At 62.7% G+C, this 17,327-nt stretch overlaps 1 protein-coding gene across 5 annotated transcripts in view; it reads right to left on the bottom strand.

Moving 5' to 3' along the window:
* Window positions 1-17,327, bottom strand: part of NHSL2 (NHS like 2) — a 36,238-nt gene that overhangs the window by 16,855 nt on the left and 2,056 nt on the right. Inside the window, exon 1 of one of the 5 annotated variants that reach the window (XM_074883004.1) lies at window positions 11,721-11,852. The exons of 2 other annotated variants lie outside the window; for them this stretch is intronic. In XM_074883004.1, coding sequence (XP_074739105.1) covers window positions 11,721-11,784 — 64 coding nt within the window. In that variant the 5' untranslated portion in view covers window positions 11,785-11,852. Of the gene's footprint in view, window positions 1-4,231; window positions 4,381-8,166; window positions 8,240-11,720; window positions 11,853-17,327 lie in introns of those variants that run through there. 2 more of the 5 variants (XM_074883006.1, XM_074883003.1) reach the window with 2 other exon arrangements.

Below are 17,327 nucleotides of genomic sequence, written 5' to 3'. Positions count from 1 at the left end.
AGCCTGAGGAGTGGTTGGTGGGACACGCAGGCAGGGGATCTCTGTGCTTCTCTTGCTTTGTCAGAGCGAGGACACCCCAACAGGCTGGGGAATGGCAGCAAGGATTTAAAAGGGAAGGGGACACACCACAATTGAGGCCAGGCTGGGAAAGGTGGGACAAGACCCGCACTGCTGGGCAGCACCGACCCTGTGGCTATTGCACAGCCTATGGAGACCAGAACCTATGCCTGACAGCTCACCCCAACCCAGGGTCTTGCCCTGCAGAGCGACCGGTGCCTGCAACTCCACCGCCCTCGCTGCCTGCTCCTACTGCAGAAGGCTGCCCCGCTGCCTGCCCCTGCCCGCGCTGCCTGCCTTACCTCCCCGGTGCCAGGGTGCCAGGAGCCATTCCGCCTTGGCCATGGCTGTGAGCGCAGGTGGGAGGGTGCTCGCTCCTGCCGCCCGGGAGCCCTTGCTTCAAAAACAGGCTGAGAGAAGTGAGATTCCTCCGCCTTCCCCGCCCAGGGCCAGCTCCAGCACGGGGGGAGAGGAAGCGACCAGGAACTGGCTGTTTGAGTCAGCTCCACAGCCCATTGTCCCAGCCCCGGCCCCTCTTCCTTCCCTGCCACTGGCCCCGTGGAGGGATGGTGGAGGGGACGTGGTTTTGCAAAGCCCATCCTCCGTCCACCCAGCCTGCCGGGCTCGCCCAGGGGTCTTGCAAAGGCGGTGGGTTGGGATGGAGGGGCTTGTCCCTGTCCACCCCTGCTGCAGTGCCTGGGGATGGGGTCCTGGGGGCCACGGCAAAGACAGGCTGGGCTCCCCCTGGCTGAACAGAGTCATGGAGCCAAAACATCCCCTGGCCGTGGCTGGAGCAGCAACTGGCACCATCTGAAAGCCACAGGTGACTTGGGGGGACAGCAGCGCAGGCTGGCTCAGCCCCCCAGCAGAGCACAGCTGCTGCTGCATGCCCAAGCTGGAGCAGCCGTCGGCATCCTCACCTGGAGATCAGTGCCCCAGAGCCTGCCACTGCCTCCTGGATGGGTTGAACTGCCTCTTTCCCCCAGCCTCCCAACACTTACTAGCTAAAAAAAGTTGGGGGCCTTTCTGAATTCACCTGACTCTGCCCTGGAAGCTGCAAGAGCCCCCAGATCTTCCTCTTGCTTTGGCTCCTTCCAAAAGCCTCCAGCAAAGGCTCCTCAGGGACCACTTTCCTAGCACCCCAGGGGTTTGTAAAGCTTAGCCTGCTTTTCCCAGAGGATGGAGGCCCCTGGGAGCCAGGACTGCAGCAGAGATGGGAATGCAGCCCCGAGCCCTGGTTTACTTTGGCACTGGGGGCTTTACTTCAGCTTTGGGGCTGTTGGGGCAGCGCAGGGAGGACATGCCTTGCCAGGGACTGGTACCATACACCCCCGTGCCAGGCACCCTGCGACACCCACAGACCCAAATAGTGGGGTGGGTAACGGACAGCAGATACCAGCAGAGTTCATTTCCCCCTGGCAACCCAGGCAGCATTGCACGTGGCTCTGACAGATGGGGGGAAACAAGGAGACCTGCCCCAACGGCCGGTGATTCTTCTGGGACCCCATCCCACAGTTACAGCACCAGCCGAGGACAGACGCAATAACTGGAGAGCAGCCTCTCAGCCCCACCAGATGATTGGACACAGAGACCTGCAAACTCATCACATTAGTTCCAGCAGCCTATGAGCACGCTGCCTTCTCTGACCAGCCCCTCCAAACACCACCACGCTCCCAAGCAAACAGCCTGGGCTCAGAAGCAGCCTGCTCGGCTCCTTCAATGCGCAAGAAAGGGGTGCAGGGGGATGCAAGCCCCCACCAGCGTTAGAGGAGCATCAAAGACGCGTACTGGCCAAGCAGGCAGAGCTAAGGTTCACACACCCCAGATTCATGCAGCCTCTCCCAGCACGTCAGGACAGGAGGAAGGCTGGATTTTAATGATCAGGGATGCCAGTGTAAAGACCCCTCCACGCGCTGCCCTGTGCACGAGGTAGAAGAATGATCCTGCCTGAGATAAGCCAAGGAACCTCCTGGTACCGCAGGTCCCTGCCCTCCTCTCCCAGCCGGCGGGCGTCCCACCCTGCCAGCAACCCAGACCCACCGCAGGGCTGCTTCTTATCAAGTTCAGCTCCCTCCCCTCGGCAGATAAGCTCCAGCCTGGACCCGACACCGCCTCTCCACAAGGAAGCCTGCATGTAGCTGCTCAGGAATGCTCAAGCCATTGAGGTCCCAGCAGCCCCAAGCCTAAATGGCCTGGGACCATCCAAGTATTCACCCCAGCTTCATGACCAAGATGAGTTTTGCACTGTCCAGTGCCAAATCCCTTCCCTCCCTGCTCCCAGCAGCCAGGCACAGCTCTGCCGTCTCCTTAGGGAGACCAGGCACTGGGAGGAATATCTGCTGGAGATCTCCAGGCTGGCAGGGAGACATGTGCTGTGCCCGAGGACAGAGATGAACCAGCTTCGACTCAAAGTCTGGCCTCACAAACCCCCCTTGGGCCCTTCCCGGCAGCGCCTGGAAGGTGATATGCAGCTCCTAAGAATCCCTTTGATGATGCAGAAGCGCGATTAGCTCCTGTCTCCCTCCAAGCCGCACTGGACAGCAGCAAGGGCAGGAGAGGCAGGCAGGGAGCAGGCCAGCAGCCCGTGCCCTGCTCTGAGTCCAGCAGTCCAGCCACTGCCCACTGCCTGTGCCCCACGAGATGGGAGCCAAGGGTGATGTGCTGGGTACTGACCGGCACAGCATCCTTCATCCCTCAGGACCCACCAGATCAGCATCCCTCCTGATCCCCTGTGCAACCCAAAGCTTTTTTGCCCCGTTTCAGTCCTTTGCAACAGTCGCTACAACAGCGGCTGCAAAATTAGACAGAGACAGGCTGTACTTCCACCCCCTCTGCCCGCTAATTATTAAGCTGTGACAGTCACTTGGGCTGTGACAATCACTCCCCATTTTCTTGCAGCTTCTAAGCAATTTTCCTGAGGTTTCTCCCAGGCTGGCAGCTCCAGGCTGCTGCCCGCACTGCTGTGTCCGGGCTCTTGAGCCAGCGGCCAGGCAAAGGGCAGTGGGCGTGGGAGCTGGGGCCAGCAGAACCCGGCACACTGAGCCCCGGGGCACACGGGGAAACAGACCTCAGACAGGGCCCTGAGCCAGGAGCCGTGGCAGACCCCAGCCTTCCCGGTCTTGTGGCATTTCCAGGAGCTGGGCTGGGTCGGGGAGGAGAGCCGGCGTCCCGGGTGTCTGGAAAGGGTTGCTGAACTGCCTGGGCCAGCCAGGTGGGGACAGACGAGTGACTGGACAGGTCCTGCTTGTCCGACCCAGCTTTTTCAGAGGGCACCTGCACTCGGCTGCCCGCTCCCATCTCAGAGTGAGCCCTCCGCTCGCCCTGCACCCCCCAAATGCCCCCCGGCAGATTTGCAGGGCTTTCTGCCTTCCTTAGATAATTTGTGGTATGAGGTCCCTCAGAAACACCCACTACCTTCGCGATCGGTGGGAGAAGGGAGCTGGGGGTGCGGGGGCTATGCAGGCACAGAGTCCCTGCCTGGGCAGACCCAGCTTGAGGGCCAGCAAGTGCAAGGGGCCCCCACACCTTGGGGCTGGCTCCCCGCTGCCCGGAGATGGCTCCCTGCTGCCTGGGGATGGCTCCCCATCATTGCAGCGGGCTCCCTGCTGCTCGGAGCTGACTCCCCGCTGCCCGGGGCTGGCTCCCTGCTGCTCAGGGCTGGCTCCCTGCTGCCTGGGGCTGGCTCCCTGCTCCTCGGAGCTGGCTCCCCACAGCTCAGGGATGGCTCCCCATGGTTGGAGCTGGCTCCCTGCTGCCCGGGGCTGGCTCCCCACTGCTCGGGGCTGGCTGCCTGCTCCTCGGAGCTGGCTCCCCACAGCTCAGGGATGGCTCCCCATGGCTGGAGCTGGCTCCCCACAGCTTGGGGTGTGGGTCAGCACCTGTTCCACACACCGGAGGACAGTGGTGGGCCCCACCGCGAGCCCCGTCCCTCGCCGTCCCTGCCAGCGAGGCCAAACCTCAGCTGGAGGTGACCTCTCCCCGTGTCCTCCAAGCGACCCAAAGGGGCCGGGTAGCCTGGAAAGGGGAGGGGGGGTAACGGCAGAGGCCAAGCCTCCCCCTCCCCTGCTGCTGCGGCCGGGTCCATCCCAGCCCGCGGGGCCGGGGGGCGGCGGGGGCAGCGCGGGGGCAGCGCGGGGAGCGGGTCCGGTCCCGCCCCGTCCCGTCCCCCCGGTACCTGTTGCTGAGCGCATCCTGCCCCGCCGCTGGCTGCGCGGCGCCTTCCGCTGCGCGTTGCCCATCCTCCGCCGCGGCTCGCCCGGCCCCGGTGGTCAGAGCGCCGCCGCCCCCGGGCCGCTCCCCGCCGGCTCCATGCCTCCCCCGCCGCCGGGCCCGCCGCGCCGCGCCGCCCCGCCGCGCCGAGCGGGGAGGAGGAGCCGCCGGGCCGGGCCGGGCCGGGCCCAGCCGGGCCGCATCGCATCGCACCGGGCGGCCCCCTCCCCGCCGCATCGGCCGCCGGCCCGGCCGCCCCCTCGGAGCCCGCCCGCCGCGCCGGGGCCGCCGCGCTGCCGAACGGGCGCCCAATGGCGGCTGCTGCGGGGGGCGGACGGGGGCAGCGGGGCCGGGCGGGCGGGAGGGAGGATGGGGGCGGCGCGGGGCCGGGCAGCCCCCCGGGGTGATGGGGGTGCTGGGGCTGAGAGGGGGGCACCGAGACTGGGCAGCCCCCCGGGGTGATGCGGCTGCCAGGGGGGTGGGGGGTCCCGGCGCTGGGTAGCCCCCACGGGGTGATGGGGCTGGGGGTGGGGGGGGTCCTGGGGCTGAGCAGCCCCCACAGGGTGTTGGGACTGGGGATGGGTGGGGGGTCCCGGGGCTGGGAAGACTCCCTGGGGGGATGGGGATGGGTAGGGGGGCCACCAGCACTGTGCAGCCCCCTGGGGTGATGGGCCTGGGTCCTGGGGCTGGGCAGGCCCTGTGGGGTTATGGGGCTGGGGTTGGGTGGGGGGCGCCAGGGCTGGGGGTGGGGGGGCATCAGGACTGGGCAGCCCCCACGAGGTGATGGGGCTGGGGGTGGGTGCGGGTCACCAGAGCCGGGCAGCCCCTGGGGGAGTGTTGGGGCTGGGTGTGGACGGGGGACCGAGGCCGGCCCTGTGGGGTGGGAAGCTGAGCAGGGGATGGATGGAGGCAGGAGGCAGCGAGCATGGCAGTGCCGAGAGCAGCTTGAGCCCTGCAGTGGGAGACAGGAGGGTGTGGGGTGAGCACTTGGGGCTGGCATCCTGGGGGGAAAGCCTCTGTGAGAGCCATGGGGCACTGCAAGAGCAGGCCTGGGGGTCATGGGGTCTCTGGTGTGAGAAACAGGGGGGGGAATCTCTTGCTGCCAGCATTTCCAGGGGCCCCATCCTTGGCACTGAGCATCCCAGGCAGTACCACATCTGCACAAGACTGAGCTGCACAGTACCACATCTGCACTCCCTCCACGGGAGGGCTGCACGCCTGGATCGACTATTGCCCTTGGGCTCCTTCCCCCAGCCCAAACCTCACCATATGCCTCTGATGGGGAAAAAACACTCCCAGGTTGGGGTAAACTTGCTCAGTGTGCCCTGGCCTCCAGCAAACAAACAGCCCTTTGCACTCGGGAGCCAGAGGTACTTGGTGATGGCTCAGCCCAGCTGCTCCGGCCCAGGCCAGAGCATCCCTTACACGCCAAAGCTCAGCATCCGCGTAGCGACAGAAAGGACCAGAAAGCGCTGGGAGGTTGTTATGGAAACAGCCACAAATTGGATCAGTACTTGGCGCAAGGAGCGGTTTGTGTGACTGATGTGGGAGCAGGTGGGTGTGACAGCCGCAGCGGTGCGGGGGCCCCACAGTGGCACCCCCGTCCCCATGCCATCCCCCGTGCTGGGGCAGGGCTGCGGCAGCACCTCAGCTCACGGGGACAGCCTGTGGTGGGGCTGCGGCAGGAGCTGCGGGCAGCGCAGGCGTACTCCCACCTCACCCTGACCTCCCCACGCTCTCCGGGAAGACGAAGGACCGAGGCGAGCCTGGGGTGGTTTGCAATAATGTCATGAAGAAAATATTTTCTCCCATTCCCCCAAGCCCTCAGATGAGCCAAGACGCAGTGTCGAGCTGGGTTGCAGCGGCACCCCTGCAAACAGCCCCACTATGTGTTGCGGGGTCCACGATGCAACAGCATGGCTGCTGTCTTTCCACACCCTCTCCCAGGGAGCTGCGCAAGCTAGTCATCACTCCGAGCTACTCGTCATCTCTTGCAGTGAAGCCCTAGACCCCGTGTCCTCCTCCGAGCCCTGTGGGTGCATGCATCTCGCCTGCACTTTCCCAACTGTGCGCTTCTTGCAGCCCAAGCGAGCTCCCTGCTGCTGCCAAGTGGCTTCTTCCCACCCGAGCATATGGGTGCACCGTGAAGGGGCCTGGGAAGGCAGAAGGGTGCAAGCTGCTGAGTGCACCCCAGCATGCCCCAGCTGTGGGTGTGGAGCAGGGCAAAAGCCCTTACTGGCGGCTCCATCTGTTTCCAAAGTAGCCCCTCTCCTGGCAGAGAAAGCAGTTTCTTTGAAGAAGCCATAAACACTCGCTAAGTGGACGAGCTGATTATTTTCTGGCCAAGAGACCATGTTAAAAAATAACCACCGGCAAAGCAGATGAGCTCATTGGAGAACAACGGCTCGGGGCTGGGCCAAGGCTGGGGAGCGGGGCCAGGGCTGCACAGCCCCACACAGGCGCTGCGGTGAGCGGGTCGCTCTCAGAGCTGTGTCAGACCCTGGGGGGGTCCCACATCCCGGTGGAGTGGGTGACGGATGGGGCACGGTCACCAGCAGGGTCCTGGCGGGGCTGGAAGGCAGAGCCCAGGAGGCCGAGCCTCACGCTGGGCAGCCCCTCCGCTTGCCCGGCTGAAGGTGACCTCCTGCCCTCTGCACCGCCGAGCTGCCCCTGCGAGGCCTGCCTGGCCCTGGCAGGGAATCTGCCTGCAGCGACCGAAAAGCTGGGCTGAAACTGCCGTGCCACCTCGTGTCCCCTCCGGGTTCTGCATTCCTGGGATTCCTCCAGTGCAGCAACATTTATTTCCTTGCTCCGTGTCCCGGGAGCTGCACCAGGGACTACCCCATCCTCCCTGGGATAGGGTGTTGCCGGTGGTGCCCTCCCTACACCCAGTTTGCCCACGGCTGGCTCCTGCCGAGCAGCCACGTTGCCAGCAGCCTGCCAGAGCCCGTCGTTATGGCGTGGACGGGGTGGGCATATCTGGGGGAGCAATATCTGCAAGGGGCTGCAGCAGCGTGCCAACCCCGTGCATCCAAGCCCCAGAGCTCGGCATCACGATGCTCAGGGGGCTTATGGCTGTGCCATGGCCAGGCTCTTCTCCAGGCTCAGGACCACTGCTCTGGGTCCCCCCCCGACTGCTCAGGGGAGGGAAAATGCACGGTGAGCTCAGCAACGGGGTCCTGTGATGGCCACTGTGCCACCAGCACAGGACAAACTGCAAGGTCTCTGCTACCCACACAGAGGTCAGGTCCAGGGGACATGGGGACCCTGGCCACCCCAACAACCTGCACCTGCACCCCCAGTCACCCAGAGCTTCCTCTGGCCTGGGAAAACTGAACACACCCCAGAACAGTTGTGCCAGAGAATCAGCGCAAACCCGAATGCACCCCAGAACAGTTGTGCCAGAGAATCAGCGCAAACCCAGACTGCCACCACGTGCCGTGATGCCATCACTAGTTTGTCATTCATGAGCCCATCATGGGAGACATGGGGTGTAAGGGGTGGCACTGGCATCTCCCCCCGCATGGCTGCTGGATCCCCCAGCACCTCTGCCCATGGTGGCAGGAGCATGTTGGGCACCTTCCTCCTGATGGGGTCCCGGGGGGTGGTCCCTGTCCCAGCCCGGGTGGGTGGGGAGGAAGAAGAGGGACACATCCAGCCCTAGGGCTGGGCACGGGCATGGGCGCTGCATCCCCACCATGGGGCTCTGCCAGCTGTCACCATCGGTGCGTCCCGGTGCCGTGAGCCCTCGGATGACAGTGATGAAGCACCCAGCCAGCCCCATCCCACCATCCCCATCGCTCAGCGCGTGCGGAGAGAAGCCCAAAGGAGCCAAGCAGGCGGCTCTGCCAGCCCCGGCTGTGTGGGCAAGCCCTGGGGCTGCCCGCTGCCAGCACCCACCTTTGGAGACGGCCACCCGTTCTGTGCTGTGCACCCACCATGCTCCCTGCCCTCGTCCTGTGGCGCTGCCAGCTCCCTCCCCGGAGCGGGGCAGTGAGTCCAGCGGGCGGGGAGGAGGATAAAACCTCTACGTACCCAGCTCTGCCTCCTCCTCTTCCTCTCCTTGCAGGGACCGAGGCCACAGGGGACGAAAGCTGTCCTGTGCCCCACCAGCGGCTCCAAACCCCCATGGCCACTCACGGGGTGAGCTGGCGGCCACCCCAGCTGGGAGCGGGGGAACGGCCACGGCGCCAACTCCGTGGCTTGCTAGCTCGCTAATGCTAACTCGATCCAGGTTTGCTGGGAGAAAGGCTGGATAGAAACGCTTCTCCCACCCCAGCCCAGGCCCTTCTTAAAGATATAGCTACATGTCCCTGCTGCGGATGCCGGAGCCATGGAGACGGAGCAGGGACAGAGCGTCCCGCCAGCCTTGCCCCACACAGCATGGCTGCCAGCTGGCAACACTCCGGCAGGTCCTGGGAGCCGCAACGAGGGGCGCAATCATCAGGACCCCTGGAGAGGAGATGCCACCCCACCACCTGTGCTGTCGGGCTGCGCCAGCCCGTGTGGCTGCCGTGGGCAGTGCCAGCCTCCCCTCTCCTGTAATTAACAGGGACCAGGCAGCCGGGTGAAGGGCTTTGCTCCGAACTCCAGCCTGGAGTGGCTCGAGCAGCCCTCCCTTGCCTGTCCGTGGGGAGGGGACAGCCCCACAGCGTTCCCCATGCCTGCAGCAAGAGCACCAGGCTCAGGCACTCTCCTGGGGGGCTTGGGGAAATGCTTTAGGAGACCATTGCCAAAGCACAGACAGGCAGCTCATCTCGACACAGGCTGATGAGCACCATGGGCAGCCTGGCACAACCCACCAACCCACCCCTTGCTGCCTGCCCAGTGCTCCTGGGTCTGCCCACGGGCTTCCCTTAGCCACGGCCCCTCCCTGGAGCTGGAGAACTCCTGGGGGAGCTGGGTGATGTGTGGGGCAGGCATGGCATCCTGCCCCCCTGCCCTTACCTCTTGCTATGCCTGCCCTGCAGGTGAGCAGAAAGCTGGGGGTCGCAGGCAGCTTCAAGCAGTACAAATCCCCTCCCAGCCTTTTGCCTGACTTCTTACAGCCAAGCCCCCTGCACCGGGAGCCCTCGGGCTTTCCACATAAGCATGAAACAAGCCGTTCCCACGCACACAGCATAGGCATCCACAGCCTGTGCTGGCCAAACCAGGAAAAGAGGGTTTGCAAAGCTGTGGGGCTGCCTGGCCATGCAGAGCCAGTGTGGGCTGCAGCAGGGAAGACACGGTGCTGGCAGCGACCCCCCGACAGTTCTCATCCCAAGGCACCCGCTGCCAACTCAGGTGTACATTAGCCTGACTTCAAGCTTCTGCTGCCCATTCTGCTTGCTGCAGCAGAAAATCCCCGTTAGCCTTTTTCTGCCGCTTCAGGAAACGATCTGGCAGCTTCTGCCTGCCTGCCAGCTCCGGCAAACAACTCCTGGGCGTACGGCCCCGTCACTCAGGCAGTGATTTGGGTATGTTTGGAAAGGCTGTGCATGCTCACAGTGTGGTGCACAAGCATATCTGCTGCGTCCGAGATGCTGCCTGGCTGCTTGTGAGAGCGAGGATGCCAGGTGACAAGCCTGGCGCAGCCGAAATGCATCACATGCATGGATGAACTGCTCGGGTGCAGGCGAACCCGGTGTGTCGGCATCGCTGTACAGCACACGAGCTGCCCATGGACCCCCTGTGTGTGGGTCACCTATGAGGTACAAGACGGATCTGCCACCTCCAGACGAGACGGTGCAGGCAGGTCTGGAGGATTTTTAAGGAGAAAACATAGCTCCTTCCCACGGCCACGAACGCTTTCCTACAGCTAGACATCATCATCCCTAGCCCGGGGCCTGGGGGCAGAGCCTGCTAAGCAATGCCCCACATGAACACATGCTATCACCCCCCTCCCATCAGCAAGATCCCAGCTGCTGTGGAGGAGCTCAGAGACCCTCCCTCTGCTCCAGCTTGCTTGGGTACTCACCAGTTAGCAGTGCCTTCTGCCCAAGCCTGGCCTGCCTGCAGCCGGCGGGTTTCTCTCCTAGCGTGGGTTGCAATGGGATGAGCTGGAGCATCTCAGACTCCCGGCAGCCCTTTACCAAAGCCATCAGCCCCAGGGCTCGCTGGGGAGCAGCCTGACGAAGCCCAAAGCCGGCCCCACAGCTCCCCCGAGGCTGGCTGCACCCCATGGCCTTTGGGGAGGCAGCCATCCAGGCCCTCCCCTCCTTGGCTGGGCTCCCGGTGCGGGCAGGAAGGGAGCCGGTCCCACACAGGCAGCTCCTTGCAGGTGGCCCCAGCAGCCCACGCGCTGCCTGACAGCCGGGACCACCCGGGAGGCTGCTGGCTGCCAGCCCTTGCCGTGGGGAGGGGGCACGCCCCGGGGAGCCAGATGGAGCCGGGGAGCTTCTCCATGCACTGGACAAGGGTGCACCCACAAGCTGGATCTACAAAGGGAGACCTGCTCCCTCTGCTTGGCAGGATGCGGCCAGGCGAGAGCCCCTGGATGGCAATGGGTGAGCCCTGCCCGGCAGGGAGATGCCAGTGTCTGCTGGGAGGGCTGGGAGAGAGCCCCCGGCACCCAGCGCTGCAGGCAGGGATAGAGCCTGGGCAGCCCCTGCTCCGCTGACGGGCTGGCAGCCACAGGTGCAGCAAGCTGTGAGGGACGGCAAAGGGTGCGGGAGCAGGGATCCTGTGAATGCCGGGGGTTTGTCTCAGGGCTGACCCCACAGCAGCAAAGACCCCACAATTTCACTGCCCGCAGAGGAAGCGCGTCAGGACAACCCACGAGCGCCTCTCCAGGCACTGCCTTCCCCTCTAGGTGACCAGGCAGTCAGGGGGCTGATAACTTTGCCAGTGCCTGCTGTGAGCTACAGGAACCTCTTTCCTTCAGGATTTCAGAGACCATGAGAGCCACAGAACGGCTGAGCCTCCTCCAAGAGCAGCCGGTTGGAGCGCTGGCGGCACAGATCCCAACACCCACCGCTTGTGCAGGAGCCCCTTGCCTCTGCAACAGGCACACGTGTGCACACTCAGGCACGTACGGACATGTAAGCACACGTGCGAGGATGGTGTTTGCCCTGCGCCAGGGATGCAGGGTGCCCTGCTGTTCCCATCCACGGGGACACTGAGGAAGGATGGGGACACTGAGGAAGGATCCAAGCTCACACCGGGGCTGCGCTGCTCGGTACGAATGTGCCCAGTGACTCGAGGTACCAGGAAAGGAGAAAAATTACTGCTAACAGCCATTGACTGGTTAACTCGGGGAATTAGTTGTCCCCCCAGCTGCTTCGATCTGCGGTTATTAGATTAACGCGAGGGGCTAACGACCTGCTCCTGTACTGCCCCCCACACTCAGCCTCCCCCCACCACTGGCCAGCTCCACTAAGGCTCCCGGAACTGTGACCAGCCACCAGCCATCTGCGCCGGGGGCCAGGGCTCCGGCAGAAGGGGGTCTGTCACCCTGGCGTGCCGTGGGTACTCACCCAGAGCCGTGCACACGCCGCTGCCGGCGCCCGAAGCTCCAGCCTGCTCCCCCGCCAGCGGCATCTCGGTGCCCGTGGCGGGCGGCCGTCCTCTCTGCCAGGCACGAGGGTGGTGGAGCCTGCTGGCACGGACGAGAAGAAGAAGAGCTGATTCTCCCCGCCAGCATACTTGGCCCGTTCAGCGCCGTGCCAGCTCTTGCTCAATCCAGGCTTTGTGCTGCCAGCGAATGGCTCCCGTGCGCGCGCAGCGGCCAGCGTGCTGTCCGGCCCTGTGCCAGCGGCCGCGGGGTGCTGGGTATGGCCAGTGGGCACAGTGCTGGGCACCAGGTACCCAGGGAGCACAGACCATTTTGGGAGCTGGATATGGGTCCCTATGGGACTGACAGGATCCTAAGCAGCCAGGACAGGTCCCTGTGTCCCCCCCCGTGGCCATCAGGAGTGAAGCAGTGGGTGCCCAGCATGCACAAGGTTGGCATGTGAGAGCCCCTGGTGGCATTTGGGCCATGCTGAGCAGTGCCAGGCACAGCCACAGCCCCCCATGGGTGGCAGGGAGGCCACAGGACATGCCTCAGGGGGGACGCACATGGCACCCCACTGCAAAGGGTTGTCAGGACAGGGGTGCCATTGCCCTGCCTGGAGGCACAAGCTGCAGCCCTGGCACCCACAGTGACGCGTGGTGAGGCTGGTAGGTTGGGGGCAGGGTGATATCCTCTGCCCTCGGCCCCAGTGCCACGCAAGGGACAGAGCAACATCAGCTGGGAGTTGGGGACAACGAGGGCTGGGTGAAGGACACTGGGACACGAGGGACTGTAGGGGAGGATGCTGGTTGCTGTGGTGCTGCGGGGTTTGGGGACAGGATGCGTTGCTGGCAGCTCACATCAGCACCCCCTCTCCATGCTGTGGCTGCCCACAGGAGGTGACTGAGGGCACAGGCAGGTGGGCAGCACAGAGCCAGCTGGCACCCATGGGTGCCAGAGTGTTGCCAGCCCTGCTGTGCCCCAGCCCCGATGCCACAGCAGCCCAGTGCTGCCAATACTCCTCAAATCCCTGCTTGCTGGGAGCCCAGGCTTGGGCTCAGGACGTGGGGCAGGGCTACATGGTGCTCTGAACACCCCAGCATGTGGCTCTGTGTCCCACACTGGGTTATGATGGGGCACTCCATGCACTGGCCCCATATATTTCACCCCTGGGAACAGGAGTAGGAGCCCTGGCCATGATGCTGGACATGTCCCAGTCCCCAATGGCAGTGTGGAGCCTGGGTCTAGGTTGAGTGGCTCCTGCCTTTCAGTTATTATGGTCTCCAGATGACCTTTGCTGTGCTCAGGAGCTGCACGACGTGCTGCATGGAGATGGTCTATCAGGTTTGCCCATCACCTGGCACTGGCAAACTAGGAAAGTCCTACAAATGGCAGGCACTGGGGGCACAAGCTGCTGATCCACAGCAGTGTGGGTGCTTGTGGCATCACCCCTGGGTCCAGCACCTGGCATCACCAAGAAGCATCCTCTTGAGGCAGAACAGAGCCCTTCAGCCTGGCCTAGGGGTCACCTGCTTTCCAAAAACACAGCCCCACCATCTACTGGCACTTTACAAAACAACCGGCTGAAGCAGAGAGCGGGAGGCCCCTCTGCAAGTCAGGATGCTCATTAGGACACTACCAGAAATCCAGCCAGCAAAATGACCCCCGTGCCATTCCTCACTGCCCAGACAACCCATGCACATGCCATGGGGAGCTGTCCTGCCTTCACGCTCACACCTCTTCTTCTCTGAGCATCAAGGAGATCTCTACAGCTGGAAAAGAGGTTGCCAAAGTGATCTCCAACTCTTGCTTCCACATGAAGGTGAACAGATCCTTCAAACTGCTTTAAGATGACGCAGGCTTCTTTGGAGACACATAGTTGAATCTAATCCATGTTCCTGTGCACGGTAACCGCTGCCATATTCGCAGCCAATGTGATGTTGTAAGTGTTTCCTAAGAGGAACCACTCCACTGCAGAAATACTGGTACTAAAGGAGTCTTTCTTCTAAGCTCACACCACAGGGACTGGCCCAGGCAGGAGGAAACATGAACACCAGGGTGTGTGCGAGGCTGTGAGGGGACAGTGGTGGCCGCCCTCCCTTGTGCCTCTGTGCATTTCTTGCTGGGTGATGGGGGTCCCGAGGACCTGCTGCCTCCGAGGGACCTGCTGCCCCTAATGGCCACAGTCCAGCTCCTGAGGAAAAACCACCAGCCAGATCAGCTCTCATGTCAATCCTCTCAAAAGGCTCCCCAAGGGTGAAAATGCTTCCAGTTGGAAGCAGGATTTGGGTCCATCTAAGCAGGAATCCCAGCCTCAGAAAAACTCCAGCAGGGAGGGAGAGAGGTTGCGACAATACCTGGAGATGCCACCATCAACCTCAGCTCCCAAGACATCCCGAGCATGTGACTCCAGGCAGGGACAGGCACTGCAGGGACTGCACACCCATGGGCAGGGTGTGCTGGGCGGGGCTTGCAATCATATAGGGTGGCAAAGCCTGGTCGGGGCTGCTCTGTCCTTGTGGCAACTTCAGCAGTGTAGGGAAGCTGCTGAAGGACAGGGATGGTGTTTCCTAACCACCGTGCTGCCTGCAGCTCGCATCTTCGGAGAGCAGCTGTCAGCCCACTGCTGGGGACGGCTATCAGCCAAAGTGGGTCTGGGTGGGAGACGTCCGTTATTCATTTATCCGGCTTTTCACTGAGCTGCTCCCGCAGACGGTTCCTGTTAAGAGGGAGGGTGCGGCTCCCCGCTCCCCCCGTCCTCTGGCAGCTGAAGCCATCCATCCCAGCCTTGGTCAGCTTCCCGCCTCCCGCCCGCGCCGAGGCAGCCTTTGGGAGAACTGTGCTCCCTCCTCCGACACTGAAATCACCGCTGGCTTAGCAAAAAGCAGGCAGAGAAAGAATCTTGGAGGTCTGGGAGGTTCCTGGGAGCTGTGGTGTCTTGTGGCCTGGCTGAGCAGCGCTGGGGTCCCAGGGTGGGGTCCTCCGCAAACTGCTTTGGCATTGCCATGGGGGCAAGCAGCCTTCACCCCATGCTTGCCACAGCCCATCCTGACGTCCAAGGAGACTCAGAGCTGCCCCGTGAAACGTGCCACCTTCCTAGTGGCGATGCTGGCTGGAGCAGGTCAGGGATGCCGGGGAGGAGAGCATGGCACTCCCCATGCACAGCTGTGGGCAGCAGCTGCTGTCAGGCAGGGACCAAAGCCACATCCAACTCCGAACTGACCCTTCTTGTCCCCTGGGTCTGGGGTGTCTCCTTCCCCATGGCTCTGCATGGCAAGAGCCCTGCACCACTCCCGGCATCTTTGCTCTGACTTGGTGCACTGACCCTGTGGAGAGGAGCTGGTGAGGGCAGCTGTGGGGCCAGAGGGAGCAGGGCTTAATTACCCGGCCACCAAAATGGAGCTGTGGGTCTCCGGGAGGTTCACACAGGTGCATCCCTGGGACTGAGCTCATGGCTGTGAGAGGTGGCTGCAACCTCGGTCCCCAGCAGAGGCTCTGGCTGGGGCTGAGGGACAGTCTGGCCACTCCAGCCTGGCAGAACATTCAAGCAAGTCAGCAAGGGGTTTTTCTTCTTTTTTTTTTTTTTTTAAACCGGTGACAGGATCCAGGGGAAAACGTCTGTGCTAGCCCTTACCCACCCAGTGAGGAGAGAGGCAGGCAGCGGGTGCAGGGGGAAGCTGCCTGACAGCTCTGCTTATCTCGATGGCTTGTTTCAAGATGAAGGCTGGAAGGTCAGAGGACGGCGAACGCTGCATATTTCGGCAAGAGCAGTAAACAGCTCCTCCTGCCAGCACAGCCCGGGGTTTATTCCAGAGAACAGTCCCCGCAGCTCTTCAGGGACGATAGTTTAAATAGCTCTCGGCGCCGGGCCCCTATCCTCTTTTTGTTGAGATTTATTTCCAGAGCCTCTGGGTCCCGAAGGGAGATGGCTGAGCCGGGAGTGCTGGCTCGTGTCACCCAGTTGGTGCCCATGGAGCCACATTCCTGCCAATGGGCAGGACGGCAGCTGGCCAGGCATCAGCATGAGAGGCAGCAAGCTGGAGCACCAGGGACTTTCCTGGGCTCCAAAGCAGCCCCCGCCTCCAGTGCTAAGTGCTGGCAGGAGAGCTGGGTTCAGTACCACCCCTCCGAGATGTGGCCATGCCGAGGGGAGTGGCATGGGGAGCCTGGTCCCCACTCTGCCCTCAGCAACAGCGGGACCCCGGTGCCCAGCCCTGGCATCCTTGCCTCCATGTGCCGGCGGGCAGGATGAGCGCAGCTCCCCAGGGACAGGCACGCACCCTCCCCGCTCTCACGCAACTGCTGATGAATAAGAGCAGAGGAATCCAACAGTCCTTGGCTGCCGTCTTGCACTGGAAACAACCACGCTGCCTTGTCAGATTAAGTGCTCCCCCGGCCCTTTGCGGCGCGATTCCTTCATCTGGCAGCAATGCTGCTACACCAGCATGTCCCCATCCTGATGAGGAAGACAAGGTAGCTCCCACCGGCTCACAGCCTCTGGACAGACATGTCCATGCTGACCTGAGCTCCCCAGCCATGGGGCTTCCCTTGCTGGCAAGGAGACCCACAGCTTTTGGATCCCTTTAAACCTGCCTGGGAGGAATCAAAGCCAGGCAAAGGCTCCTGACCCAATCGAGGATGCACAAACCTGGGTGCTGAAGTGGTGCAAGGACCATCCTTGGGAAGGGCAAACCACCATGTGCCAATCTGTGCTAGAGCAAGCTTGGCCATTCAGGGCTGGGGTTTGGCAACGCCTGGAGTGCTCCCACTTGTGGCAAAAGCCCCAAGAAGTCTCTGATCCCCACCCTACAGTGTCAGCGAGGAGCCAAAGGATGGGACTAACCTGGCCCAGCTGAGATTGGAGTGAGCAGGGGTTGCAGCCCTGCCTGGGAGGGATGGCACCCACTCACTTCCAGGACCTGATCCGTCACTCTCCTTTCAAGCTGGTGAGGCTGGTTGTGACATGTCGCCCGGACCCCTCCAGCTGCATGGACACTAAGCCAGGGCACATTTGGTGCTGAGTGATTTCTCCCTGCATCTCCCAAGGACAAGATGGGGTTTTATTCCAGTTTGAGAGGAGAAAAATGATTTTTGCTATTAGATCCTCTTCAAGAAATGGAAACCAGGAGAAAAAAACCCCACCAAACCTCGAGTGAGGTGTTGTTAAGCATTTTCTCCTCACTCAAGGGACTCTGCACAGTGCCGCAGCTCGGCAAAAAGTACTATCATGCAGCCACAGGCTGTCTCTGCTTTCCCTGCAGTGCCGGGGGCTTGCAAGGAGCTCCCGTCCTCCAGAGACATGAACCATTCCCCTGCGACAGGCTGAAGCCAGAGCTCTTAGAAAAACAAACAGCAACCAAAACAGCAATCGGAATTTTGTTCTTCCCCTAAGTAAAGAGTTCAGTAAAGCCGGAGGCTCCCGCATCCTGACGGCTGCAGGAACAGTGGTGGTGGATGGATGAGGAGCAGGCAGGAGGGTGGGTGGGCTGTGCTCCCCTTGGGATGTGGGGAGAAATGCAACCCCCCCCCGAGTCTCTGCACCACTGGAGCAGGGATGAAGGGGAGGTGCAGTGTGCACGGCTCTGCTCGC

This window comes from Strix uralensis, chromosome 13 (genome assembly GCF_047716275.1).
Source record: "Strix uralensis isolate ZFMK-TIS-50842 chromosome 13, bStrUra1, whole genome shotgun sequence".
In the NCBI taxonomy this organism is placed as follows: Eukaryota; Metazoa; Chordata; class Aves; order Strigiformes; family Strigidae; genus Strix; species Strix uralensis.
The sequence above is the reverse complement of the archived record's forward strand: the minus strand, read 5'-3'. Positions and strand labels throughout refer to the sequence as shown.